General features: G+C 46.4%; 1 protein-coding gene across 2 annotated transcripts; it reads left to right on the top strand.

The window, feature by feature from the left end:
- Positions 1-177: 177 nt before the first annotated feature.
- On the top strand, positions 178-27,502 carry EDC3 (enhancer of mRNA decapping 3). 2 transcript variants are annotated; one of them, XM_050903688.1, is made up of 7 exons: positions 178-243; positions 2,706-2,887; positions 4,357-4,667; positions 11,200-11,535; positions 20,534-20,687; positions 22,289-22,506; positions 23,660-27,502. In XM_050903688.1, the coding sequence occupies exons 2-7, from the start codon at positions 2,724-2,726 to the stop codon at positions 23,992-23,994; spliced, it is 1,518 nt and encodes a 505-aa protein (XP_050759645.1). In that variant the 5' UTR covers positions 178-243; positions 2,706-2,723; the 3' UTR covers positions 23,995-27,502. The 2 variants fall into 2 exon arrangements, with proteins under 2 accessions (XP_050759645.1, XP_050759646.1); XM_050903689.1 differs by lacking the exon at positions 178-243 and adding an exon at positions 553-565.
- Positions 27,503-27,753: the final 251 nt, after the last annotated feature.

Genomic DNA, 27,753 nt, shown 5'->3' with positions numbered 1-27,753 from the left:
GGCCCCTACTGCGCACGCGCGCGGCGGTGCTCGGCGCTGCACACGCGGTGGCCCCGTTTCCGCCGCGCATGCGTAGCGCGCAGCCGGCGCCTCCCGTCAACTCCTCCGCGCCTCTCTATGGTCTCCCGCCGGTGGCTTGAGCGCCGCTCCCAGGCGGGGCGCGGGGCAGGAAGTGACGGAAGCGCTGAGCGTCGCTGAGGCGGAGAGGCCGCGGGTGAGGCGGGGAGCCAGCGGCGGGTGCAGGTGAGGCGGAGGCGCCCTCCCCACCTCCCCCCCCCCGTCCCCTCACCCCGAGGGGTCCGGCGGGAGCGGGCCGGGAAGAGCCGGGGCCCTCGGTAGGGGGCTGGGCCTCGCCTAGCCCTCCCGTGAGGCGCGGCCGTGGTGCCAGGCCCTCCCCGGCCTGCCCGGGGCCGTCGTGGGGAGGCTGGGGCCGGGGGAGCGGCTGGGGAGGGGAAGGCCTGCGGGGAGGGGGGGCTGAGCGCCTCCCCTCCCTCCCCTCCCTCCCCTCCCTGCGCTCCAAGCCTCAGCAGGCCGCCTCTTGCTGGGGTCCACGCAGACGCGGGAGGTGGGGGTCCTGTGTTTATCTATGGGGGGCCTATGTTTTCCTATGGGGGTCAGGCAGCCCACCCTGATCACGCCCGGGGAGGCGAGCCCTGCTGGGAACATGTATGCCATGGCACCTTGTCTCTCAGGTACAGAGCGGGTAGGCTCGGTGGCTGCTTTCCTCGTAAATGAGCGAAGCCACCGCAGTGCTAACTCATCTTTCAGCTAGGGAGCACATGCATAGTGGCATCTTTCTTCTCAAGCAGCAGTGCCCGGTGTGCAAAGCTATTGGCTCATCCCAGGCTAAGTTACTGCTTACAGACTCTGTTTATTAAAGTGCTGCATGCATGTTTGAGTAAGCTCTGTGACTTGACTTTCTTTTAAAACTTGCAAGAATGTCAGGCATGTCAGTAATACATACTTGAAATAAGAGATGTGGGGGAATATAAGATATCTGTGAGTTGTATGGCAAAAACCTGGAATATAAGACAGAATATTAGACAGGAGGTTTGACTTTCCAGGTGTATGTAAACAAACAAATGTGCTCATGTTTCTCACGTGGGACGAAGTAAATCATTCACTGCATATGTAGTTCATTCCCTCTTCTGAATGATTTGCACACAAAGTAGTAGAGTGAGATCCTTTGAGATGAGGAGTTTCCCTTGTTTTAGTTTATGTTTGCATGCAAACATAGATTTTTTTTTTTTTTTTTTCTTCTTGGTAAAAGGAGGCTCTTATTTTTGAAAAGGATCCCTGTAAGATGGTGATGTGTACTGAACTCTTTCCCTTCTTCTCAAAAAGAAACAAAAAGCAGGAAAAGGAATGAAATTTTAGTTTTACTGCAGATACTCGGGGATGTGTTATCCGTGTGTTGAAATTGCTTTTTATCAGCCGTCGTCTTGGAATCTAGACATTGTTATTATGGGTTAATATAAATACACAGAAACAGGAAAGAGAGGAGGCTGGTCCTGACGAATTTACAGCTTAGTGACCAAATTCAACGTTTGCTTCCCTTTGAAGCATCCCGTTTTCAGTCCCCTGAAAGTTGGGGGAAGTGAGTTTTTTCTGGTAGCATGCATGCATCCTAGTTATTTCCAGGGTTTTTTTTTCCTTGCATCTTTTTCCAAGAAGCTCAGGACAGGAAGGGCTGGAAGACATTTAAAATGGCTCTCACAGAAGTGTGGTTTGTATATCGATGTTAATCTTCCTGGTTTATCTCCTGTGCTTTCTGTCTTTGTGTTCCTTACAGTAAATATCAAGCGTTCTCCCTCTTACTGTTGATTACAGCATGAAAGGCAAACATATACGGTAGTCGTTTTCATTTATGAGCTTGTCAGCTCTTTCGTGCTACCATGATGCTAGTGAGCCTGTCATCTTCCTGTGTTCTTTGTCTGGAGGAAGAAATCTCAGATCAAAAGATGTGCTTAGCTGCTTCAAAGTGTGTTGATACAAGTTCAGTCAAGCATCAAAACTGAGGGAATTACGTGGGACTGAACATCTCGCTAAACAAAGCGCATTTTCCCCCCTGTATTCTGGTAGAACTCGATGCTGGAAAGGAGTGCAGCTTTCTTTTTTCATTTATCTAATTGTGGCAGTAACACTAATAACTCCTGGCTCTGGAGAGCACGAAGACTTTTGTCTTGGACTCCAGCGTTGGTTTCCCCCCCCCTCCCCGTATCTGTATGTTCCCTTAAAGGTGGTGGTTTTCATTTGTATGTGCAGAGATCTATCTTCTCACTGCTGAGTATTCACAAAAGCTGTTCTGCCCAAGTGTTTGTATGCCAAAATTTTAAAAAGGGAAGTGAAGATAAATTCCCTGTTTGAAATTACAGAGAGAATGTCCACAGACAGGACTAAATACTAAATATTGCTGTTGGAAGCTGTTAGTCTTGAATTCAATCAGAAAATTATGTCTTTAATGATGCAAACAGTGATCTGCGTAACAAACAATCGTATAGGCAAAGCCCCATCCAGGGATTTACACGCTCGCTGTGATCGTCAGTGTCTGTATGGATGTTATTTCCACCCCACAAAGAAGAGAGAAGCTGACAAAGCCGGAGCCTGGGTGGGAGCCAGGGTTCTGGGCCGGGGGATGCAGTTGATGCTGATTCAGGTTGTCACTTTCTGCATCTTGTTACCGCCAGGCCTGTGTCTCTTTACAGCAATTGTGTGCCAGAAATATGGCTACGGACTGGCTCGGGAGCATCGTGTCAATTAATTGTGGAGAAAGCTTGGGAGTCTACCAAGGACGAGTGTCTGCTGTGGATCAGGTCAGCCAGACCATTTCCCTGACACGACCCTTCCATAATGGGGTCAAGTGCCTCGTGCCAGAAGTCACCTTCAGGTTAGTGTCTTTCTTTTTTCCTCCTGCCTTTTTCCAGGCAAGGTCTGTGGTGGTTTGGATGTTTTGTTTTGTTTTTCCCCAGAAATGAGCTCTGTGCCTTAAATCTCCCTGCTGCTGCGGAGCGTCTTTGGATGAGAAGTGCCTCACGTGTTTCTGTTAGTTTGTGTGCAGGAGATTATTTTCTGGCTCTGTGATCCTAGTGTTAGAAGTGGTGTAGCTCACGCTTGGAGGTTATTTGTGGGTGAGACTGTGTGTGTGTGTATATATGTGTACGTATTGTGTGTATACATTCTGTTGTTAGGTTTTTGGGTAGCTGAGGGGGCTGGCGTACTCTCTTAAAGCTTTGCCCTCAGCATGTGTACTATATGTAATTAAAGTGTGACAGAGGAGAAAGCAGAGCAGTAGATCAATTAAAATTATTGCCCCGATACAATTAAATTAAGTGCAGTTGTTAAATCCAACTCGTCCCCTCTGTCTCTTGCCATGTTCTTTCCTCTGTGTAGTCAGGAGAGTGTTTTGAACCAAAAAGCTGAATCGATGCAGCAGTATTGTAGCTCTCGGGAGCTCTTTCCCATCAGCTCCTGGTAACACTGTGCTTAAAAAAAATTAAATAAGAGTCACTCGTCACTGGACATTTTCCTGTTACCTGGCATATTACGATAGTTAAGACACTGAGTCACTGATTTTTAAATAAGATGGATTCCCTGAAGTCAATACTCTTAATTATTTTTGCTTTGGATTTTGAAGAGAGAAAGTGGGGAAAGACGACGACCGTATTCTTCCAGGAGATGTGTGGAAGTCTGTAGCAAGCTCTTGCTACTTTTATATCCCAGTTGGACAAATACTTACTAAGTTTAAAGTAGAAGACCCTCATTTCTGATTCATTTCTTGCAATCAGTGCAAATGGAGGTCTTTGTAACCACTTCTTTGTTTCATTTTGGCTCGTGCCCAGTGCTACATTAGTTTTCTTTATCCTTTTTCTGAGGAAACAGGAAGCACCATCCTTGTCTGAGCGTGAATTGCACTAACCTAAGGCTAGCTTTCTGTAGAAATGGATTAAAAGTAATACTAGCCTTGAGGCTGAGATTAATTATATTATCTAGAAACTGTTAAATTAATGCAGATTTCTGCAAAGGTCTGTGCCTGTTACTTCCATTTTCTACTTGACTGATTCCTGTTTCAGCTAGGAACAGAACCTTTCAAACAAAATCCAGGTGCAGTATAGAAATACTCGAGTTGTTATTTTGAAGATTCATGCCATTTCAGTTTAATATTTTGATGTCTGTGGAAATATCCTCTGTGTTTGAGTATTAAAATCCTTTTTTTTTTTTTTGTCTTGTTTCCATTGATAATAGCATCAGAAAAAACCCACTGTACGATGTTGCACATTTTTCTTTCGGGGTTGTTTTTTGCAAAGGTACCTCGAATGCTAAATTCCTGAATGTCTGGTTTTCTTTTCCTGTTTTTAGGGCAGGTGACATTACCGAGCTGAAAATTCTGGAGATCCCAGGGCCAGGGGACAGACAATGTGGGGATCTGCAGCAGACAGAAATGGGCATCCCTGGTGTTGGATGCCAAGTGGGTCCCAGTCAGAATGGCACCGGAAAAGTGTTAAAGAAGCCCATCTCCAGCAGTGCCCCGCAGAATATCCCGAGGAGAACGGACATGAAGAATCAGGATATTATCATCTCTCCACAGCAGCAGTGCTCCAAGAGCTACATGGATCGACATGTGGAAACATTGACTCAATCCAAAGGCTTCCGTCGTAGACACAATTCCTGTGAGTATATGTGTTATCCTGCAACTTTCCTTTTTGCCTGCCTGAGTTACCAGTGCAACATCTTCCCTTCTTCGGCAAGGACATTTCAAACAGTGCTGGAAACTGTTGTTTGTTTGCTTTTATACTAGTATTGTCACCTGAAGGTCTGGAGAAGAGGAAGTTAAATAGTGAGGAGAAAGACTTCACAAGCTGTGCCTCAAAGTATTATAAGTATCGATCTTCCAAATGTCTGGCACTTATCTTTAAAACTGTTATGATTAGATGATGATGCAGTCTCATCCATAATCTTGAGTATGCAAAGAGCAACATACAGGTGTTTTCTTTACTGCAGCATTTCTGAGAGAAGTGTGCTTGATGCCTGTTTACGTAAAAAGCAAATAGTTCTTTAACAATTTTTTTGTTAAAGTGAGTATTCAAGTTCAATTAGTGGAGATATTCCCTTGTCCTACCCTGTGTACTATTCTGCTTCACGGGCATCAAATGTTAGACAATGTAGAGCTGAATAATGCCGGTTACAATGATTTCCTCATTCCTGCTCTCTCTCCTATTTGAAAATTGCCCAATTGCCAGCCTCCATTTTTCCTCTAAAAGGAACTGGAAACAAATTGCAATATTATAAAGCTTTTCTATTTAAAGCCTGTGTAACCATAACCTATTACAACATCACCCTACAAGTAATTACAAATGTTATTTGCTGTGTTGTTAAAAATACAAATTAACGGGCTCTAATGAGGATGATGTAAAGACACAGTCAGCGCATCTCAAAGTCAAGCATCCGTTATTTTTATTTCTGTTCGTAAAATCTTCAGCCAGCTCTCATGCTGTGCCAAAATTGGGTGTTTTCTTTTTTTCTCAAAGCCCCCCAGGCTACGCTCCTTTCTAGATCTTCATCATGCAATTATTGAAATGTCAGTACATATCCAGCATATTTCCATGACTTAATTGTTGAAGCATCAGTATGTATCCAGCGTATTTCCATGACTTCATTTTTTCCCCTTGCTTTTGTGTTTAGAAAAGCAACAAAACCAAGGTGGGCAAGGCCAGTTAAACAGGGAGATCAAAGACTGTATTTTTGTGGAGAAATTCTGGACCTCTGGACGTCTTCCTCCCCCACCAACAGCTGTATTATTTTCTGAAAGGGTTGTAACTCTTTTCATATTCACTTCTTCATTCAAATGATTGCCAAACGGGGTTGATGGGAGGAGGAAGGCCAGAACGATGCGGAAGGGGAGGCGTGCACTCCTTCATGACCTAACCATCTTCAAGCCTGTCTAGTTTTGAGTGTTTTACTTCTACTCAGGCCTAAACACTGCGTAGTGCTTGCTGTAGGAAGAGAGCTGTGGTTCCTTTAAGGTTAATTTTTTTTTTTTTTTTAATTCCCTAACTCTTCCTAAATTCCAGTTAGTTGAGTATGTTACTTTGGTTGTTTTCAGAAAAACTTTTTCAGACTTCAGCATCAGCTACCTAAATGTCTGAAATAACTTCTGCTTTGCTTTATTCTGGCTGGATGGAGCGTGTAGGAGGATTACCTCACTTAACGCTGTTTTGCCAGTGTCTGGTAAGTCTGGGGTGAGCAGTGAGTACTTCAAACCACTTCAACCCACAAATAGCTTGCGTCGGTTTTATGCAAGCACGACAGCAGGTCATATTTTCTTTTACAGACATCGAAACAAGTTGAGCAAGGTGCTAGATGTAGATTACTGTTAGCTTGGATTCATTTTAGAATAAATGAGGTGGAGAAGTGAACTCTTACCCTCTAAAATGTGTGTATGTGGAGAGAAGGGCAGATGATGCGTGAATCTCGGGAGGGGGGCGGAAGAGGTCCTGGCTCTATGGAGATGGTGGGTACAGGCGTCCGGGGAAGAATGGGCTGAGATGTCATCTAGGACTTAAGTCACACGGGGTTTAGTACAGCTGGAAGTTGACCTCTTGGTGCCCTTTAGCGTGCTAAGTCAGGGACAAAGTTCCCCCTTCGGAGTACGTGTGTGACAGGAATCAATAAACAACAAATACTAACGCAGGTTTCACAACAATGGCTTCTGTGCCGTGCTGGCACCGGGCTTGTTCATGCCAGGGCTGGTGGCAAAAGCTCCCACGGGGATCTCGCAGGAAGGCAGCCAGCTCGCTAGAGACTTTATGATTGCTTGTGTGCTATATGTGAAAGGGTTTTTTTCCTAAGAAACAAAAAAAGCCTGGGAAGTATTGTTTATCTTTTGAGGGAGGCGCTTTTCTGTGCGGCGTCAAGCTGCCAACTTGACGTGGAGCCATGTGCTGTTCTCCTTAATAAGCTTCATGCATACACACACAGGGCAGAGGCGCTGGAAGTTGCGATCCGAAAGGAGCTGGACTAGAAGGTCTGACTTTCTGTAGCCCCTTGGATCTGGCCATGGAAGCGAGCCCAGCTGTGAATAGCGGCTTTCAGGCGATGGCTTGGTCTGGTGTGTCACACTAGTGCCCTGGAAGGCAGTGGACACTTCTCCTGTTAGCATTATCTCAGATTCTTCTGCCTGAGTTTTCCCTTCCCTCCCCTTGCCCTCTTTTTAGGCTCTTCTCCTCTTTTCCCTGAATGGAATCAGCTGCCAGTTGTCTTGCCTGTCTAGATGGCGATGCTTTAAGAGGAACACCGCATAACTTTGCTCGGAGTTCGTTGGAGGGCTCTGCCATGTTCTGTGCAACTTCTGGTGTGAGGTTGTAACGCAGTCTTTGACAAGACAGCCGGTTGTGTGGGTCAGCAGTATTTCAGAGTTGGCATCCATCGGTATGGATTAGAGAGCTGCCCACCACAATGCCGGCATGTCTCGTTTTGATGAGGTACGGTCTTGGCTCCCATTCATTGTGTCTGCAGGGGAGCCCGGGGAGCTTTCCAGCCATTGTTCTCGCAGCTTTTCTAGTGCAGCTTTTTATTCCGTCAGCATTTACACACTGCTCACATCAGCTGCTTCTGTCCCCTGGGTCCATTGCATGGCGGTGCATCTATGCCCACATTTTGCTTTTCAGGTCAGCTGAGGGTAGCGTGGAGTTGTTTGCAGAAGAATCTGGCAATGAGTGTAAAAACTCTTGTTGGGTAACAGGAACGAACTGAGTTGCCCTAACACTTGACGTTGACACAAGAAGCAGGCTTGTTTTACCATCATGTTCAGTGTAGGCTTTAGCTTATTCATCTGAACTTTGAGTCCCTTGACTATTGCTTTGACCTGGAGTTTGTGAACGCTTGGAGAACTCGGCCTGTTGTGTTGGTCTGGGTTTTCATTTCTTGTGCAGCAGCATTGGATGCGATTCCCTTGTTGGTAGTGGAAGATGCTAGCTCCATACCAAGTTGTGTACAACTTTGGAGTGGTTTATGTGTCAACTTTGATTTGGGAATCCTTTATATAGGGCAGAGAGTGAAAGTTGTGCGTTAGTAAAAAGCTTTCCCTTTCTCTCAAAACTATGTAGGTAAATCACTGGTCACAGCTTGCGTGCTGGAATTCTCCTTGCCGGAAAGCCTTACACTTTTCTCTTTCCTAAATTGTGTTTTGTCACCAGCAATTCTTGAATTTTGCTATCTGTCCTTCAGTGGCTTCTTGGCAAAAGGTGTATTACAGTAGTCTGTTCTCACCCCGTTGTTTATAAAAATGCCTTGACGTCTCCAGCAGCTTGAAAATCACTGTGTCTGAAAATGAACTACCTTAGTTACTAGTAATTTCAAATTGTTATAAATAGAGACTCTATAAATAGAGAGTATTGTCCAAGTGTGGTAACGCTGACCACACAAACGCTGTATTGCTAGTTTCAGTTGCTCCGGTACATGCAGAATAAATATTTCATGCTGGCTGTTGTAGTGATACTGCTGGTTTGAAGAGGTAAGTGGCTTTGTGCTGCGGTCAGTGATTTTCATGATGCAATGAGGTTAGAGTAAATCCAGTAGGCAGGGTAGCTGCGTTGCTGCGAGAGACTTATGCTATTAGCTGTCGTAACTTTGTAGATGCCCTTTAAGATATTTTATTTAACACAGCGGTGCTGTAGCTATAATGGTGGTGGAGAAGAAGGGGAAAAGCTAACATCTTTCATTAGGCCAGGTGATGAAGCTGGGGAAAGTTGATTCTTCCATTCTCGTCAGTGCTTGCTAGGGATGCTTGAACAAAACTCTTTTTAAACTGGTACAAGTTGAACACTCAAACTGTTGCCATATTTAAAACAAACAAATAAAAAACCCAAAACAACTAACCACTCGCACTAGGAAAATTATCATCGTGGAGGTTTTTTTGGGTTTTGGGTTTTTTTTTTAATGGGGAACGATAACTCTGCAAAGCCTTGAAGGTTTAGGGTCTCATCTCCCGCTTTTCAAGGTCTGAAATACTGGACTCAGACTTCTGCGCTTTTTTGTTGTTGCTGGACTATGGCATAATTGGAGACTGAAGATGCAGCAGCTTTTTGAGAGGGAGTGTTTTAGGATGTTCAGGTCTATTTTGTTTAGCTCAGGTACTTGAGAGAGAAGGAGCTGCTGAGCATTTCAAAGAGCTTCCTTGCTGTGGGCGCTGGGAAAGCTTTCAGGTTAGTCACTTCAACAGTCCTCTAGAAAAAACAAGTGACATGCCGTCTAAAATACGGGGAAGAATAAACGGGGGAAAATCCTTGCTGAGACAATGCATTCCTAATTGAGAATAAAACCAAGTACATGTCCTTAGCAAGTCATCTTTCAGCATGGCGTAAGTTAGATGTGGTGTTAGGCGAACTCAATATCACACTGTAAAACAAATTTGCCAGAGCTTACAAAGTCCTTGATAAGTGTCTGAGAACTCCAAGCAAGCCTGCCTGTGTCTTTCAGGAAAGCGTGCTCTGCTCCAGTCTGTTTTTATAGTGTTTTCTATAAAGGCTTCAGGTAATCATAAGGGTGTTCTGGAGTTAATGGCAGCAATTTAAGTTATATAATTGAGCTGCTGAATAACTTTGCTGTAGAGAGATGAGTTCTGTTTGTTAACTTGGCTAAAATCGGCACATTGGTCTTGGATGTGCTGGTTCCTGTCCTGATCCTGAAATGACTGAATGCTCCTGTAGAAACAATTGACAGGAGGAACGTCCTTTGCTTTTTAGGGGAAGTGCTGCTCCTGTCGATGGAGTGGAGGATTTCACGCTTTGGAAATGTGGGGAGTTAGAGCTCAGGTTTGTTGGGCAGCTTGCGGATGCTCCACCAGTCTGACCTGAGGTTACAAATAAGCCTTTCCAGGCAGGGAGAAGGAGGGATTTGTCAAGACCAAGCTAGAGTTGTCTGCACTTACAAAGGTGACGAGTAACTTTGCGGGAGGCCGTGACGGTTGTGCCTATTGCAAATCTTTTTGGAACGTTTTCTAAGTATCCTTAGATGACTTGAAATTCTTCCTGTCTTCTCTCACTGATTGGCAATAATGTGTAAAGACAAAAAAAAATGCTGCTTTTTCATTTATGGAGGAGGTATATAAAGAGTGCACGTCATTGTGGTAACTTGGTGGCAATTTGTGTTATCAAATGGATTCTGTCAGTAAACTCATTTGTATAAATTACTCGCAAAGGTGATTATCTTAAACTGTGAGAAATATTTTAGTAGAGCAGACAGTTTTGGCATGATAACTCTTGCTCCATCTGTTGGACACTGTAGGTGATACCTGTAATTGCTGGAATTGGCCTGAAATATTTTCTAGTCATTGCAAATTTAACAATGGGTGTAACAGATTAAATATTGTCTGGACCTGAGTTTGTATGGGTGACCTGAATAATAATGTAAGAAATAAGCAAGTAAAGGGATATGTTGACCTCATAATTGCACATGGTTTTGTATCAGTTCTTGATCTCCAGCCGTAAGCTGGCAATGAGGGGACTTTCATCAGTCTCACTCCAGAGAAATCAGGCTTTCGCAATTACTTGTGATCGGAAAGAAGTGTACTTAAACATGCAAGGTGATGAATAAGTAGAATAATGAAATAGGAATAAGGGAATGGACTTCATATCGGTACAGAAGGGTGTACCTATTGATAGCAAGTGCGAGGAAAAATAAATGCTTTATATTCAGGGTTTTAAGTTCTCCCTTAAAGATCATTAATAGGTGGCCAGCCTGTTATGAAAGAAAACACCTACATTAGTTTCTGAAATCTAGGGAAATTCCAAAGAAGGTCTTCGGCCACATGCCTGCATGAACATGAGCTCAGTATAGGAGGAAAACTGTCCTAGATCACGGCTAGCTTATCTTGTCACTAATGTGACACCATCTTGAATTAAATACAATGTGGAGAAACACTTATTTTTGCGACCGTGGTCAAACTTGTTTTTCTAACCTTGCCCATGGAAAGTCCCTGAAAGTCTCTCTCCTGATGCTCTTGTTCTATTTTCTGTTAGCTTATCTTAGCATGAGTAATGCCAAAGATGAGATCTACAGCTTCTTTGGGAAGCGAGTATCCCTTGAGTCAGTGGACTGCAAGCATGAGCTCCCCTCTCCTACAAAATTGCTGAGAAAGTGTATGAGCAAACGTGGCTTTTTCCATTTATGACACACTTTCAACTTACTTTTATTTTTGTTTAGGGTCATCCAGTAGCCGTCATCCGAACCAAGTGACTCCAAAGAAGAGTGGCCTGAAAAATGGGCAAATGAAGAGCAAAGATGATGAGTGCTTTGGGGATGACATTGACGAAATCCCAGACACAGATTTTGATTTTGAAGGGAACCTGGCCCTTTTTGACAAGGCAGCTGTGTTTGAAGAGATTGAAACTTATGAGAGGAGGAGCGGCACGCGTTCCCGGGGGACCCCAAATGAGAAACCAGCTCGCTATCGGCACGATGAGAACATCTTGGAATCGGAGCCCATAGTCTACAGAAGGATTGTCGTACCCCAGAACGCTAACAAAGAATTCTGCACGGGTATGCCACGTCCCTTACTGATAAGGATGCAAACTCTGCCGCTTCTCTGGGGCACATGTGGTGGATTGTTTTCCCCAAGGGGTGTCTGTCAGCTTAATGCGGTACAAGCAAGGGCATTCGTTTACGTAAGATTGGATCTGTGCCTTGTATCTACATACAACCTTTATTTGCAATATTTCCGAGATAAAAAATATTCAGATAGGGCAACGAGGTAAGTGTTTTTGCAGTAGGGAACAAAACTGACGGTTGGATAACAAGAATGGAAACTGAATAGGAGCCATTTGAACCCTTGCTTTGATTTCAGTAGCATGATGAACCTGTGTGGACTTGATTGCTGGCTCTTGAGAGGGAGGGATGGTCTCAGGATTCCAGTGCATGGTAGCATGTCATAATTTGTGCTTTCTTGGTAAAAGGTGGGAGATTTCACGTGCTTCTGATACTCCTTGGGTGGTAGTTATGTATTTCTGCGTGGTTTTGTGGAATTTTATATGTCGTTGGTGTAAAAAGAAACAGTTCTGGCTCTTCCCATCCGTAATTCCAAACATTCATTGTACAAAAAGCTTTTTATGTGGGGTCTCCCTGCCGCTTACTGTCCACTGCTGCTGTGTGAAAGATCAAGCCCCAGAAAGCTGGATGAACGCAGCATTAACGTGCATGTAAAGTATGTGTTCTGAGAGCAAGCTGTGTCTTTCTCTCCTTTGCTTTACCTTAATCTTAATTGTAAAAGGAAAGAAAAACTTCTAGGCAGATGCTTGAGTTGAAGTATTCATCAAGTGTATCATTGGGGGAAACTAGTTTAGCTCGCTGGTGCCAGCTGCTGCGCAGATGTTCTCCTGCAAGGCTGATTTCTGGTCCTTGCTGCCCCTAAGTAGGCTCTTGGATGGAGGTGAAGGTAGCGGGGTGGATCAGTGAGCTGCCTGGCTGCACGGAGGCAGCGCTCCTAAAATCGAAATGCAGAGAACGATTATTCAGCTCCTAATCCGTGACTCTGGGGAAGGGTAGAATTGTTCTCATTTCATGTTCAGTAGTATTTTTTTTGGCCAAGCGCCAGATAATGGTGCTTTCACCAGGAGCTGCTTATGTACGTGAATGGATTTTACTATAAGGAATTTTTATTTCTATACATACACATGCTATCAAGTATAGCATATGTGCTTTATGCTACATTTAGGTGCAAGTGCCCTGTAACTTTAGTCTAGTTGTGGAGTCCTGCCTTCCGTTTGCGTGCTTTTTAGCACTTGCAAAACGTAGGAGTGAAGGAACTTTGGCATTCCAGGAACATTTCTTTTCCACATCAGAATACAATCAAATTTCAGATCTTTTTGTAGAGAGAGACACTAAATAGCTAATATCCTGGTGGTCTGGCCACTGAGCAGAAGTGTGATCAGGTCCTTGATCTGTCATTCTCTCTACCCAGAAATTCCATCTGGGGTATGAAACACTTCAGAGAAGGAAGCTGATTCATTTGTAATGATCTGCTGCTTTTCAATTAAAAAAAAAAAAAAGTCTTTTTTTTTTTAATGGTTCTGCTATACAATATCATAGTTTTCCATTTGTGTCATCTGTCTTCCTATTGATCTGTTCTGCTCTCGAATGAGATAAAAACATACTGGGTCATTTCAGAACTTATCCAGCTCAGTATTTGTGTTTCTAAGGATACTTAAGGAAAAGTGAAAGAACAGAGTAAACATGCAGTGAGACTTGCCGCTGAGTGCTTTGTCTTTCACAATTTTAAGACTTCCTGAAGCAGAAGTGATAGTTCAGTATTAATAGCTTTTGATGAGGCTTTTTTTCTTCTGCTTAATTTAACCTGTTGCTTTTTAAATCTGTGCAAGCTTTCAATATCTCTACAGCGTCCTGTGGCAAGAAGCTCCACCGATTGCCTGTGTGCTGTGTGAATAAGCACTTCTTCATTTTTGTATGTGATTTACTTTTTTTTATATATATAAAAATTTACTATTTGTCAATTCATCTTCCAGCTAGCTTGTCTGAGAGGAGACAGGGCTTCTCTGTATGTCTAGTCTGAAACAAAAGCCAACCTACTGTTAGCTGCCAATTTGAGATGTATGGCTAATGTGGTATTCTAGCAGTACAGTTCCTGGAGGAAAACTCTGACATGCAATAAGCAGCAAGCATCAGTAAGTAAATTCAGGGGATGAAAATGAAATCCTGTTTGCTAAACTCCATCGTCCTTTACTATGGAAACCCTTGGCTCCCCGTTTGCAGTGTGCTGAAGGGAGCAGCACAGTGAAAGGCCTGCTGTTTTCTTGTTTTGCTCTTGGCAAGCGTGCACAGGGAGGGTGGTAAACGACTCCCCTCTGTAGTTGCGGGATTTCGCTAGCCTCATTAGCTACTGTTGGGTGATTAGTCTCCCCTATGGAATTCTGGATTTGTTTGGAAGAAAAGCTGTCATGTCACACAACGGGCAGGGTATTGACAACTACAGTTCCCTGTTGCCTGTGCTGAGCAGGGCACATTCACAGTCCTGTGAATGACGATAAAAGTGTCCCAGTGCTGCGTCTCTCTAGCTGTTTTTCTCACAGAGGGTGACTTCCTTTGTGTCCGCTGAGGAAGTTTACTTTTGCTTAGGAAATGCTAATGGTTATCTAGCAAAAGCTCTTGTAAACAGTTGTAACTTGCCTGCTGTTTCTGGCATTCAGTCTAGTGCTTTTTGTAGCGAGTCAGCCCTCCGAGGGACAGAAAGATATTCAGTGTGCTTGGAGTAATGATGGACTGTCACTTGGAAAAAAAAAAAAAAATCCCGATTTCTTTGTTTAGCAACTGTAAGGAGGATGCTAAGCTGTAGGCAGCCTGCCTCTCAGTGGCTCAAAGAGCAGCAGCTGCTGAAATTAAATGAGAGTGCCAATAGCCCCGAAAGCCATGATTTTGGATGTATCTGTGGCAGGAATTCTCTGTCTGCTTCTGAATTCTCCCTGCAGAGTTTTCTCTGGCCTCCTAAGGGGAGCTCTACTTGCAAAAAGCACCTCCTAGTTATAGGAGAAATAAGTACTTTGTAATTTTTACCCTGGGCCAGTCTTGAAGATGATTGTCTTAAAACAGCTCTGGCTGATACAGTGATTATTTTGTCTGCTATAATAGCACAAACAAAGTGATGCTGGTGATTGACAGTGAGCTGATATTTGGCTCTTGTCACTGTGGGAGAGGAAGAAGTCTGTGAATTCTTGCATGCTCTTTTATGCCATGTTTCCATGGAGCTAGGAAATAACCAGGATTGTGCAGTGGTAAAACCAGCAAACTGCCGATGTCAATTCTCCAAAAGACTAATCTGCAGGGCTTCCAGTCTGTGTTTTTATTACAGACTAAAATAGGTTGATTCGTGTAGGATGTAAGCAAAGCTTGATAAACACTTCAGTCCACCAGGATGCTTTTCTGAGAGCTAATTTTATGGAGCCAGGCTGTCAAGTAGGTATACTAGCATGTGTTTTAGAAGTAAGCAGGGAATGAAGATGGGGATCTGTTCCAAACAAAAATGAAAACCTGAAGCTAATAGAGCTTACCAGGTCGTCTTTGATCACGACTGAGCTGAGTCCATCCCTGGGGCTCCACAAATGCATCACTCCCAAATATATAATTAGTCCTTACTCTTTTGGGCTGGCTGCTATTGATCTGTCTCTGTATTTACTGTTACGTGACACTTGAAAGGGGAAGTGCAACTGTTCCACAAAAATCCGCCTCCCTGGAAAGGCTGATCCTTGATTGAGGTGTGAGCTGTCTTTTTGTACTTCCAGAGCTGTCCAGCTAGAGAATTTAAATGTGTAGCTGGCATAGATCTGTCTCTGTTCCTTCTGTTGGCTATCAGCATTGAAACGATCTGTGTTTGAACAGCACTGTGTTTTGGGATCAGGTCTTTTAGCAGTAACTGCAAAGCCAACGTTCAGCAGGTATGTTGGAGCTCAGAGGAGTCTGCAGTAGGATGGAGTATCTCAGTTTATCATCAGTGACTCTCTGTAATACAATCTCAGGCATACCAGGCTGTCCAAATGGTTCCTTTTTGCAGTTCATCTCCCCTTTCCTCTTAACTTTGTTTAATCACTGCTAGCACATACCACTTGCATACCGTGGGTTCCAGTTCATGATGATTATACTGGATTAAAATCTCCCTTGCCTGGACTGTGGGCATCAAATGGGACTGAAATTCTCATATGCCACAACACCTCAACTTGCCGTTTTCCCACACAGTGTAGGGGGTGCAGATGCATGCAGTGGGCTTGTACCCGAAGCCTGGCTTTTTGAGCAGTGGTGTCTGCCAAGACAGTGTCTTTATGAGCACACTGAGATGAGTAAAGAGGAGAGCTGTATGCCACATGGGTAAGGTATGTATTTCTTTCCCTCATGTACTAGTAAGGCTTTGTCCAAAGCAGGTTCTCTTCTAGTTAATGCTGTTAAGAGTCGAAAATATGCTGTTTCCATCTCAGTGTCTCTTCTGGAAAATAAGTGGGATTTTTCAAACTTGGCTGCTGTGGAAATTGTCAACTGAAAGCAGGACTGTGCTCAAAAAATCGGCCTAAGTGTCAATATTTCTCTGTGCTCCCCCTAACCAGACTTCAAGCCTGTCCTTCAAGAAGCCTTTTTCCCCCACGGTAAGGAGATAGTGAAGGAAAATGTGCGCTTCGAAGTAAATCAGTGCAGCAGGCAGAGCTGATGTGCCAGGGTCAGACTACAAAACTAAGGCTGCGTCTGTTCTGTGAGGATGATGCCAACAGTATGGCTTTTTTTTGTGTGCCATGTCCTTGACTGACTTTTCTACTATCTGTAGCTTTTAGCTCTTCAGTCTATGGATGACTGCCTTACAGTGATTGTGTATATTGAATGTGTGAAGTGTTTCTGGGATCTTTGAGTAGAGTGCAAATTAAGTTCACTTTATCCAACCGCAGGAGAAAACAAAGTGTTCATGGGGCAAAGTCTCTTTGTCCCTCAGGCAGTTTTTTGCTCAGCTGGAGTGAATTGTGCACTAATGCTGAGAGAGGCTGACACTGGAAGGTCAGCCAGAACTCCCGCAGAATTTGTCTTAATTAAAAATAATGATGATTTAAAAAAAAAAAATCTAGCCCTTAAGGTTGTGGAGAAAATCATTCACGTTTGTGGGGCGAGTAACTGTGTTTTGCTGAGTCTGCAGGCAGGTGGCTCCAGCTTTACAACCAGCAAAAGACAGCAAGTAACGTCCCATCTGCCTAAACTGGACAAGAGTTATACACACTTCATGTAACTGCATCTTAGACCATGAGCTGTGTGGCTCTGGAGCCCGGAGTTATTTATTGCTGAAGGAAAGAGTTAATGGCGTTACATACAGTTTTCAGGAGATCCTAAGTCTAGTTCCATCTCATGCAGTCCTGCAGCTTGCCTGTATTTATTTTAGCAGCTAGAGCGCTGCTGAAGTAGTCAAGAGAAAAGATGGGGCTTACACACTGAGCTACTCTAGCAGCAACCCTCTCTTTTTTTTTTTTCCTGCAACTGCAAGCATCAGCGGCGTTTGGGCTTCTGACAGCAATGTTGCTCTGGGCTTGTTTGGGGGAAAAACTCTTATTTTGTTAACTTCTGGAGAGTTAGCTCAGTCCTTCTGCTGGCATAGGGTGTTTTAATCCAAGCAGTGTGTGTGTAACATTGCACAGTGAAGCTTGAGGAGAGAACTTGTTCGCAGTTATAGTGCCCAGGACAGAGTGTGCCTCATAAACGGAGAATACTTCATGTTTAATCAGGCTTCAGCAATACTCTGCATGTCACAAAACTGTTTAGTCTAGATCTGCCTTTTTTTTTTTCCCAGGCAGCTGTAAAATACATTTATTTAATATTAAAAGGCCTGAGCTAATTTATTTTATTACCTTCATTACCAAACAATAAAGATGCACTGTCCAACCCAAACATAATTAAAGTTGGCAGGAGTTCAGTTTTGTTGCAGTAGTGTTATTGTTTGTGGGTTCACACGTCGCCTCCTTGATTGCTTTCTGCCAGAGTTTATTTAACTCCCTCGGCCTGGTTTTGATAAGCTAGTCTGACTGGTTGGACCTTGCGTGAGTGCGAAGAAGGGAAGTTCTCTTGGCATTTAAGCCTGCTCCTGAGAGGGAGCAATTAGGACAAAGTGTAGCACTGGCGTGCTAAATGCAAGTTCATCTCATGCCTCTGCTGCCTCCCAGTAACCCCCTTTGCGTTAACCCACTGGGCACTGAGTTGCATCTAGCTGATGGTAAATGCGGGTTTACTAAAGCTCGTGATCTGGGGGAAGTGGTTGAGGGAAAGATGTAAATGGTTACAGAGAAGACGTTGGCAACAGCCATACTAAATTGGGTAGATACAGAGTATGGATCAACTGTTTCACCCTTCGAGTGTGGGGAGTTTGGGCAAAATTTAAGCAGGGGATTTGTGGTCCCGCAGTTCAGAAGGAGCAGAAGTACACTTTGTTAGCCTCCTGTTTCAGGTTAGCAGAGGATGCGTTCCCGTCAAAGTGTTTGGAGAGATCCTGACCTCAGGTCACTCATTCCAAGTCCTCCCTCAAGCTTGAAAAACAAGACCTGATGAAGTAGCAAAAATATGAATGGGAAGGAGGCAGAGCCGAGCCTTGCGTGACTCTGGAGGCTAAGAGGGTGTGTGAACACAGGGCAGGTGCGTGACTAGTGTGACGGGCTTAGGATTATTAGTGGCTTATGACTCCAACTGTTCAGCGGCTGCTATCAGGAGTCTGAAATGACTTTGATAATGTGCATGCTTGCATGTGTGCTGCATGTAATGAAAGACTATTAGCAGAGGTAGCTTAATAGGCGGCTAGCATGCAAGGTCAAGTGTTTGAACGTGTTTGGGCCCTCTGTATCTGCAAAGCACTAGCCGGCGAGTTCAGAAATGAGGGCCAGAAGGATTCAGCAGGATCTACTCCACAACATTTTGCTGTTACCTTGCAGGAATACCTCCAATTTGACTCTGAAAACCTCAAGATGTACGAAACCTGCCGTTTCCGCCGTAGCTTGACTTAGTGGTTTGTGACTGGGGCGCCCTGGGGAAATATGGCGGTACAAATAATTCCTCGCAATTAAAACCAATGCTGCTTTTCTCATTTGAATATGGCATTTACTTGTTACAACTGGTTCTTGTTATGTTTTTTTTGTCTGCAAAAGAGCCCGAGCCCACGAGTAACTGTTAGGTTTCCTCTCTGAGCGGATGTGGATGCTGTGGCTGTTCCCCTTTGAGCTCATATCACTGCAGAGCATTTTCACTGGGCCGTGTCATGTTCCCATGACTCTTTCCCATTAGCGCAGGCGGTCGAAGCCCTGCCGTGCTGCTCGGCGCTGGGCTGCGATGAGCACCCGGGTGGCTGCCGTCGCCCCGAGTTCAGAGGCGGAGCGGCTGATGGGAGTGCGAGGGTGAGTCAGGGCTGCTGGCTGTTGAACACCGCAGAAGCAGAGCGTGCGGATGGAAGGATCGAGCTCACGCTTCGGCCTGACATTTGGCGTCACGCCTGAGCTGTAGCAGGCGTCGGTCTGAGCCCTGGGCCTTTTTGACCCATTGTGCCTGACTCCCGTGCACCTCATCTGCCTGTCCCAGGGTAGGAACTAACAGTAAATTCACAGAGCCATATGAGGAGGGAATTAAGCTGCGCTGCACCTTAGCTGGGAGACAGTTAAGGACATCCAGGCCTTGCAGGAGGATGTTTCAAGGGAAGAACAGCCTGTGTTTCTGATTCTACGTAGGTGCGAATCCTCAAACACAGGGCGAAGGGGCTTGGGTATCAGAATTATTTTGGAGAAAAGTTAGAATAAAGAGGCTGATTTCTGTGGCTGAAGATATTCAGGGATATCTGGCTGGCTGCTGCAGCGGTTTCCTCACCTGTCGCTTACATTTTGCACTTCTCTGTCCATATACCATAAGTAATTATTTTCAGTTTCCTTGTCCTCCACTGTTCAACACACCACCAAAAAATTGCTGTGGCTCCCCTCAGAGCGAGCTGCGTTTTGGTGGCAAGGAATCCTCTGTATTTATTTCCAGGAGAGTTTACAGATGTTACTGCAGGGCTTATTTCTGTGAAGTCAGTGCCAGCTTGGCCTGCTTGGGGAAGGAAAGCATAAAGAATCGGCCAGAACAGTTACTCAGGTTTGTGTTTCTCTTACCTGCTGATTCCGGGCAAGCTTGGTGTAGAAGCGAGCGGGAAGGATTATATTGCTGCCTACTGCAGGCGCTGTTCTCAGCACTTAACAAAACCTCTCCTGTTTGTTTTCCCTTGATCCACATGCTGGAGTATTTCCTGGCTCGCAGACCAGGCTGTCAAAAACGTCTGACAAGTATTTTTCTACAGACTTTACTCTTTCAGCCGCATCGTTCCCCTGCTGCTTCAGCGTACCATGATTCAGCTGGTGTGTCTGAAGCCAGCCCTTCTGCCATGGCACAGCTCAGGTGGTGGGGACACCCACCTAGTAAATGTGGGACGTCTTGTTTTGCTGTGATGTGTGGGTTAGGGGCTGGAAGTTTGGGGCTGGTCACTACCGATTTCAGGAAGCATAATGCATCTAAGCTTTTTTGGTGGGAAATCTGGTTCACAGCTTCTCTTCTGATTTTCACAGCGATTAGGAACACTTCTATGTGTTTGGGCATGGGTGTGGGTTAAAGCACTGGTGGCCTGGAGACCATTAAGAACGAACTTAATATTCAATCTGTAAGTCAAAAAGGCCTTCTCAGTCCATGTGTTGCTAAAATTGCCAGCTGCCTGCTGAATTTTTGTGGAAACGTATTATTTCAAGCCCAGCAGTTGTGTTTAGCTGTCTCTGCTTCACTCAGAGTAAGCCGACTCTGATGCACTAGTTTGGATTCATTTGATGGTCTCGGAAGGAACCTGGATTATGGGGTTAAGCAGACCCTTGGTAACAGCTAATAAGCCTTTTCACTGTCATTATTTCTAAGTGCTGTTATATAAAACCTTACCAGTCTGCACCATTCTGGAAAAGTCTCTGATTATACCCGTTTCTGCCTTCCTCCCTCCCCTCTCTTTGAAACCTAGACTCCGGGCTGGTCGTTCCAAGCGTGTCTTACGAGCTTCACAAAAAGCTGCTCTCGGTTGCCGAGAAGCACGGGCTGACTCTGGAGCGGAGGCTGGAGATGACGGGAGTGTGCGCCAGTCAGATGGCCCTGAGCCTCCTTGGGGGACCCAACAGGTAAAGCTGTTCCCTTTCGTTCTGCTGTGGGTTTGCCCCCTCTAAGCAGAGCTCAGCTTATCTTGTTCCGCTACGTGAGGGTGAGGTCAAAGAGGCTGAGAGGTTACCTGTGAGGCCAATGTAACGTGGATGCCCTGCTGCCGCTTGCGCTAGTCCCTCAGTGGTCCTGCAGCTGGGGGCAGCTGTCACCTCTCTGCCTTCCTTGCCTCTGAAAGAAAAAACTCATCCCAGTGCCGGGCAGACCTGTGTTGTAGCTCGTGTATCAGCCTGTTTCCAAATTATCGTGAACACAAGTGTGAGGCTCAGGCTCCTGAAGTGGGAGGAAGACTTACAGTAGGTTTCCATGTTCACGCTGCTTTTTTCCCCTCTCTAGTCTCTCTAGGAAAGGGCTGGCTGAACAAACCATCTTGGATGAATGACTTACTAAGGGCTTCTTTTTGGCTCCTGTGTCCCAGAAGCAGAAGTTTCTCTTGAGTCAAGGACAAAACAGACAGAGCTGAGGTTTTTCTCTGCACTTCCTGGGAACTTTTTCAGGGAACTGAGCTTTGCACAGCTGTAGCCCAAGGCAGATGAAACCATTGCAGAATATCTAGTGAGCTAGTCCTTTTTGCAAATAAGTAAACCTTTCCTTTGTTGTTTTTACGTGTTACAATTTAATGATATCAATAAAACCAAAAGTCAGCTCATGAAAACAAAGTGCTGCTTAGCTTTTCGCAATGCTAAATTAGCTTTCAGGCATCTACACCTAAACTGAGAATGTCCTGCCCTTTTGGAGGGCCCAATTTGCTAGCAGGTTTGGAGTGCACTTACTGCTCTCCGCATGAATATATGTGCTGACTCTTTTGAAGAGGTCTGCTCTGTGCCTGCACTTACCAGAGTTGTTGATGTGGGCAGACAATTGCACATGTATTTTTACGTTGTTGATAGCTGCTCCAAATTATTTGGTCTTGAAATGGAAGGTAAGCCTTAAGTCTCCATCTGTTTATTTGGTAGTACTTTACCAGGACCTGATCATTTGATTGAGAGCAGTAAGTGATGACATACCAGGAGCACTGACCCTATCAGCTGAAAATCCTACTGTAAGCCACTCTTGATGGCTTGCAGGCCATTTAAATAAATCAACTTTATTTTGCAGTTGATGAGGCTTGGGGAGTAGAAATTATTTTTCTTCTTTTTTTTTAACTGTGGCTCTGCTGACAGGGTAACTCACGCCATATTTTTAAGGTTGTATAGTTAGCTTTCTCCTAAAATCAGAGGGGCAGAGAAAAAAAGCCTCCTAAAAGTGAAATTGCATCGGACTCGGGCTTGCTACATGAGCAGTGAAAATGCCCCTTGCCTTGAAAGTACAAGTTGGCTTCACGATGAACCAGGATAGACTGGGACCTTGTGCTCTCTGCTGTGGGTACAAGGAAGTCTTGAAGGGAACCTGCAAGCGGAGCAGCTCTAGTGTCAGCGCTACAAAAGGATGTGGGTTCCTTCTTCGGAGGCAACGGAAGATTTGCAAAACATCTGTCAATTTGCATTTTACTGATTTTTCTCTTGCAGGAAGAAGGCAAGAGATTCTTGGCTTTATTAACAGTCCCCTTTTGTCTGCGTTTTAGGCTGAATCCGAAGAACGTGCATCAGCGGCCCACGGTAGCCCTGCTGTGCGGCCCCCACGTGAAGGGGGCCCAGGGGATCAGCTGCGGACGGCACCTCTCCAACCATGACGTCCACGTCATCCTTTTCCTGCCCAACTTTGTCAAGATGCTGGAATCCATCACCAACGAGCTGAACCTTTTCAGCAAGACGCAAGGCCAGCAGGTGTCCAGCGTGAAAGGTAAGTGACCGAGGAGCAGATCTGCTCTCCGCCGCCCTCGAGCCTCGCAGAGACCCGTGCCGCTCAGCTCCCCAGTGCCTGCCCAGTCCGGTGGCACCATCTAGTGGCACCGCCATAGGCAGGTGGCTGGTCGGAGGCTGGCGGGACAGCAGAGGCTCGAGAGGTTCAACAGTGGAGCAGTTGTGCTGGTACAGATGTTTCCTGTACGAACAAATAGGGAAGAGCTGCTGTATGGATCTGAGTCAGACCAGCCGTTCTCTTAGGATAAAGGCCTTCCTTGTTCAGCATATCGAAACTGCAAGTAAATGAGCATCCAACTGCTGCTTCAAACCAAGCAGACAGCTTTGCTGAACTGGTCCCAGCAGCTGTCAAAATTCAGATCTCTTAGTATGCCCTAGAATAAACTGATGCTCCGTCTTCTGTGAGAGAGCTGGCTTCTGTTTGTCATTTCACCAGCGGTATTTTCAAATCTGGTTCATTTAAAGTTCTTGGGAGAAACAAACGTGAGAATTAGGGCACTGCACAACGTTTTGTGCTTTGGCAGGGTGGGGGGCTGTGCTGCGCTGGCTGAGCTACTTGCCTGTTATAAAAGATTACAAAAGATTTTGCACCAAGGACTTCGTGGTCCGTCAGGTAAGAGGAATGCAGCAGATGTGGTACAGAGCAGGTGAGTGCAGTGAGACCGAGGGAGCTCAGTGGGGCAGGCAGCAGTACAGCACACAAGCTGCCTTTCCATAGCACAGGTAGTTGGTGTGTGCCCAGAAAAATAGCCTTTTTCCAGCTTGCGGAATAAAAAATGGTCCTTTTATAACGGAGAGAGAGCACCACTGCTTCCCTGGGCTGCCTGGACTGGTGAGCCAGCTCGGCGGCGGCATCTGGGGCTGCTCAAGTGCTGACCACTTGATGAGATTTTGTACCTGAGAGTCTGTGAATGTTCTCCAGAGTGCTAAAGAGCTTTTAAGTATTGGCGTCGGTGCCTTTTGCAGAAGGACGGCAATAACAACAGGTAAGGCCAGACTGTATGCAGTGAGACTGTGGGTGCTGGAGGCAAAAATGAAAAATCTGCTGGCAGTGCAGGGAGGGAAGGCACTGAGCCTTAGTTCGTGGTTGCAGGTTGGTCCTCAGCACTCAACAGTGTTTGTGTTTCTTTCAGATCTCCCAGATACCCCTGTTGACCTAGTGATCAACTGCCTGGATTGTCATGAAAATGCCTTTTTGAGAGATCAGCCTTGGTACAAAGCAGTTGTGGACTGGGCCAACCAGAACCGGGCGCCCGTCCTCAGCATAGACCCTCCGATAAACGAAATGGAGCAGGGCATCGACGCCAAGTGGTCGCTGGCCTTGGGCCTGCCCCTGCCCCTGGGCGAGAGGGCAGGGCGCGTGTACCTCTGTGACATTGGCATTCCCCAGAAGGTCTTTCAAGAAGTGGGAATAAACTACCACTCGCCCTTCGGCTGCAAATTCGTCATCCCCCTGCACTCCACTTAGAGCCCATCCAGCCACATGGCTCTGAAGGGAGAGAAGAGAGAAGGAGGAGGTCTGTCAAATAAGCTGTCCAGTGGATCCTGACTAGTAAGCTCGTGACACCTTAAGGATGTGAAGTTCTGGAGAGTTTTCCTTCCAGAAGAAACATTGTGTATTTAAAAAAAAAAAAAAAAGAATAATCATAAAATGAAACAAAAAAAGAAGGAAGCGAATGTTCCTGCAAAGCTGTTTTCATTCTCTTGTGCCATTGTGTGAAGGAACATGCAGGAAGATGGTGTCTGTCCCCGGCGAAGGCGGCCGCTGCTGCCCAGGCCCGGCCGGGAGGCTGTTTAATGAGGGGATGTACGTGGAGGTGGTACAAGCGACGGGTGGTTTGCAGATTTGAGATGTTTCTGTCCTTCTGGGCAGATAGACCCAGCAAGGGCGTCCTGGTGGGAACAGCACCCCTTGATTGTGTAGAAATACCTTCTGTTGCAGTCGTATCGGGAGGGAGGATTTGGTTTCGTTCCATTGTTCTTTTTGACTTCCCCCTCCCCTGTTTTATGTTCCAGAAGGCAGTTGTAGCTCGCTCTCCCTCCTGGACCCTCCGGCCCCTCAAGGAGAGCGTTCCCTCTTCGGAAAGCTTGTGTCAAGAGCCAGAAGCTCTCAGGTCGCACATGCTCTGGGAACACCGATGTCCTCAGCTAGGCCTTACTTGCTTATATACTCTGTTGGCTTTTTGTTTGTTCGCTTAGTGGGTGAAGCCCAGGTCTATGGGAGTGAGGCGTGTTTTGGAAAAGAACTTTTCCAGGATAGTTGTGGTTTTGTTTCTTTTCTTTTCTTTCTTCTTTCTGGCACAGTGAGTGGCTGAATCAGGGAAAGCATAGTGAAGCAGGGTCGTGTCACTCTGACTTTGTCGCGTGGTGTATGGTGCAGGTGATGTTTGGGTAAGTTCCCCGGTGCTTCCAGTATCCCTCCTACACTCAGTGTGGTTTGGGAAGTAGGTCATGGATCCGTTCATTCTCTTTGGGCTCGAAGCCTGCGTATAGGGTGGGCTTGTGTGTGTGTGTGTCTAAGTGCTGGGAACCAGCCTGAGGAAGGACTTGGGTCCTCAGCTCACACAGTCCTGTTTGCCTGCAGGAGATGGTGTGGTGAGAGCTGCTGCCCTCCTGGAGGGGTACGGCAGGAGGTTCTGGTCTGAATTACCCTAGGGGACCTGCCCTGGGTTGCTCTGCTAACTGCTCTTGTGCTGCACTCGTTTCCCGTGCGCTGCCAGGAAGCGTTGGGTTATCTCTTCCTGCGTTCATTTTGTTGGCCTGATAGAGCCTTGGTGCAGTGCCGAGAGCAGGGACAAGCTGAGAAACGGTCACCTAGCTGGCTTCGGGAGTCCATCGTGCTGGCTCTGTGCATGCTCTCTGAAGGCTTTGCGCCCGGTAGCTGACCCAGGGAAGCGCTGAACCTGGAGTGATGCAGGAGGTGCTGTAAGGGCGAGCTGTTCCTTCAGAGAAACCGGGCAGATGGAAGGCAGGGGCCCTGTTCTCGCAAAGAGGCGCTCAGCTCCCTGCTTGCTCCCGATGCTGTGAGTGTGGGCAGTGCTTGAAGCTCTGCTGCTCTTCTGGTACCTTACCTGTCCCCAGAGCTCTTGCAGGTACCTAAACCTTGCACAGACCCTGTTCTGGCATCTGGGAGAGCTTCAGACGGTGCCTTTTCTCCAGGGGAGCTGGATCCCTTCTGAGGCTGAAGCGCAGGGATGTGTGGAAACGGTCACGTACTGTTGTAGCTGCTCTGTCGCTGTGCTCTGCTAAGCAGGTAGAGTCCCACTTAGCAAACCTATTGACCCACTTGTGCTCCGAGTGGCGAGGATTTACAGATCAGGCGCTTGTCTTTCCCTTTCATCTGCTTAGAACAAAGGCCAAGTGTATCAAAGGAGGAGGGAAGAGACTTCCCTGGGTGAAAAGAAGCAGTGGAGCAATTAATACTGCCTGGAAGCGTGGAGTGACGGGGGAAGACCCAGCCTGTAGGACAGGAGGCTGGTGAGCGCCGGGCTCGCCCCCACAGCCGCCCGAGGTCTCTTCGCCTGCCAGACCACCTGCACCTTGCCGTATCTACCTCAGCAGGACGAAGGGCTCTGCCCCTCTCGGTATCTGGACCCCTGGTTCCCCTGACCTGCTTTCCCCCCGCTGAGGGTTGGACGACTGACCCCGCGTCCGCTGGCTTACGCCAAGTGGCCTTAGCACTCGCACGGAGGGGCTCGATGACTTGTCAGTGCTGTGACCGGGTGTAGCTCTGCCCTCGCGCGGTTCCTCTCCCGTGGAAAGGGCAAAGCCGAAGCACCTATTCCTCAGGTGAACTATGTTTCAGCTAGAACTGTAGTGGCATTTAACAAGCTGTGGTTCTGACTTGGCCGCACTGGGAAGGGATGGCAACGTGGTTGGTTATTTAAAATACAAATGCGAGGCTTCCCTCTGCCTTTCTTGTTTCTTTGGCTGTTTCAGCTTCATCTAATCTTGAGCCAGGCAGAGGAGCAGCGGCTGAAGGTGGATGACTGTCCCTTTGTCGTTGCTGTAGTACAGCGTTAGCTTTAGTCCCCTTATTTTCACTTTCCTTGGTCAAGAGACTCGATAAGAGAACTTGCTGTTTCAATTTCTGTTGTCCTTGAACAAGGCTGCAGGCTTTTCTTGCCCCTTCTGGGTTTGGCTATTAAACTGTAGGTTGTACGCACCGAGCAGTAACAGTGTAGAAATATTCCAGGCTTCATCGCAGGGTCCTCTTCTGCCTCTGCGCTGCTGTGCCACTGGCTGAAGTTACGTGCCCAGAAGGGCACTGAACCAGGTAAAGGTCGTTTTGCAGGCATGGCAGCTGGGATCAGCTCTGTACTCGCTGCCGCATGGCTCCAGGAAGCACTGAGGCCCCGTGCAGCGATAGGGTTCCCCACGTTTAAGCAAAAAAAAGATAAATAAAGTGAGCAGCGTCGCACAACAGGAGGGTACGAACGCTCACGTAAGGAAAGGGATTCCCAGTCCCTACCTGTGCGGTGTTTAGGGCACAGCAGGCAGCTTTGGGCTGTGTTTGGCACAGTTAAACTTTATTCTCATCTCCAGAAAGTGAGCACACTGGAGATTTGGGTATTTGGCTGTACTTTCCCTCAGATACAAAGGCTTACTTGAGGAAGTACTGGCCTCACCCACACGAAAGGCATCTTACGTGCAGGTGTGAGCTCTTCTGGAGCACTCAGAGACCCAGAGAGGGGTCTGGGTCCCTTCCTCTCCCCCTTCCCCCACGTTGCCGGAGTTAATTCAAAGAATGGAACACTTTTTTTAGCTGTGTTTGAGATAGATGGATAGTTTCTACTCACAACCTTAACCACCATCATAGGAACTGCCCGCAAGTGCTGCTCTGGTCACTAACATGTGAAGATCACTGCACTATGTCACTGCTTGATATTCCATTTGTGACCTACTGTTTGTAACGACTAATTCCTGCCGCTACTGGGGGATGCCCTGAAATAAAGTGCAACTATTCATGTGTGCTATTTGCGTGCAGCCATTTATTTGTCCGCTGTTGTTCTAGAGCCTGATGCCACAGCTGGAGCAAGCCAGCCTGCCGCTCTGCGCTGTTCAGAGGAGCAAGGGCAGAGACCAGGGAGAGTTCAGTCCACTCACCCTCACTTTTTGCCCTCCACTGGCCTGCCGCTTAGTTTCCAGTTAATTTTTCAACATCTCCATCTTCCTTTGCAGAAAAGGCAAAGCTGGGAGCAAGAGAACCCTACGCCTGCCTACAAGG

This window comes from Gymnogyps californianus, chromosome 11, assembly GCF_018139145.2.
Source record: "Gymnogyps californianus isolate 813 chromosome 11, ASM1813914v2, whole genome shotgun sequence".
Lineage (NCBI taxonomy): Eukaryota > Metazoa > Chordata > Aves > Accipitriformes > Cathartidae > Gymnogyps > Gymnogyps californianus.
The sequence above is the reverse complement of the archived record's forward strand: the minus strand, read 5'-3'. Positions and strand labels throughout refer to the sequence as shown.

Coding starts and splice junctions, on each gene's coding strand:
- EDC3 (XM_050903688.1), top strand. CDS start 2,724: ATGGCTACGGACTGGCTCGGGAGCATCGTGTCAATTAATTGTGGAGAA. Junction 4,668..11,199: donor CCGTCGTAGACACAATTCCT/GTGAGTATATGT, acceptor ATTTTTGTTTAG/GGTCATCCAGTAGCCGTCAT. Junction 20,688..22,288: donor CTCCTTGGGGGACCCAACAG/GTAAAGCTGTTC, acceptor TCTGCGTTTTAG/GCTGAATCCGAAGAACGTGC.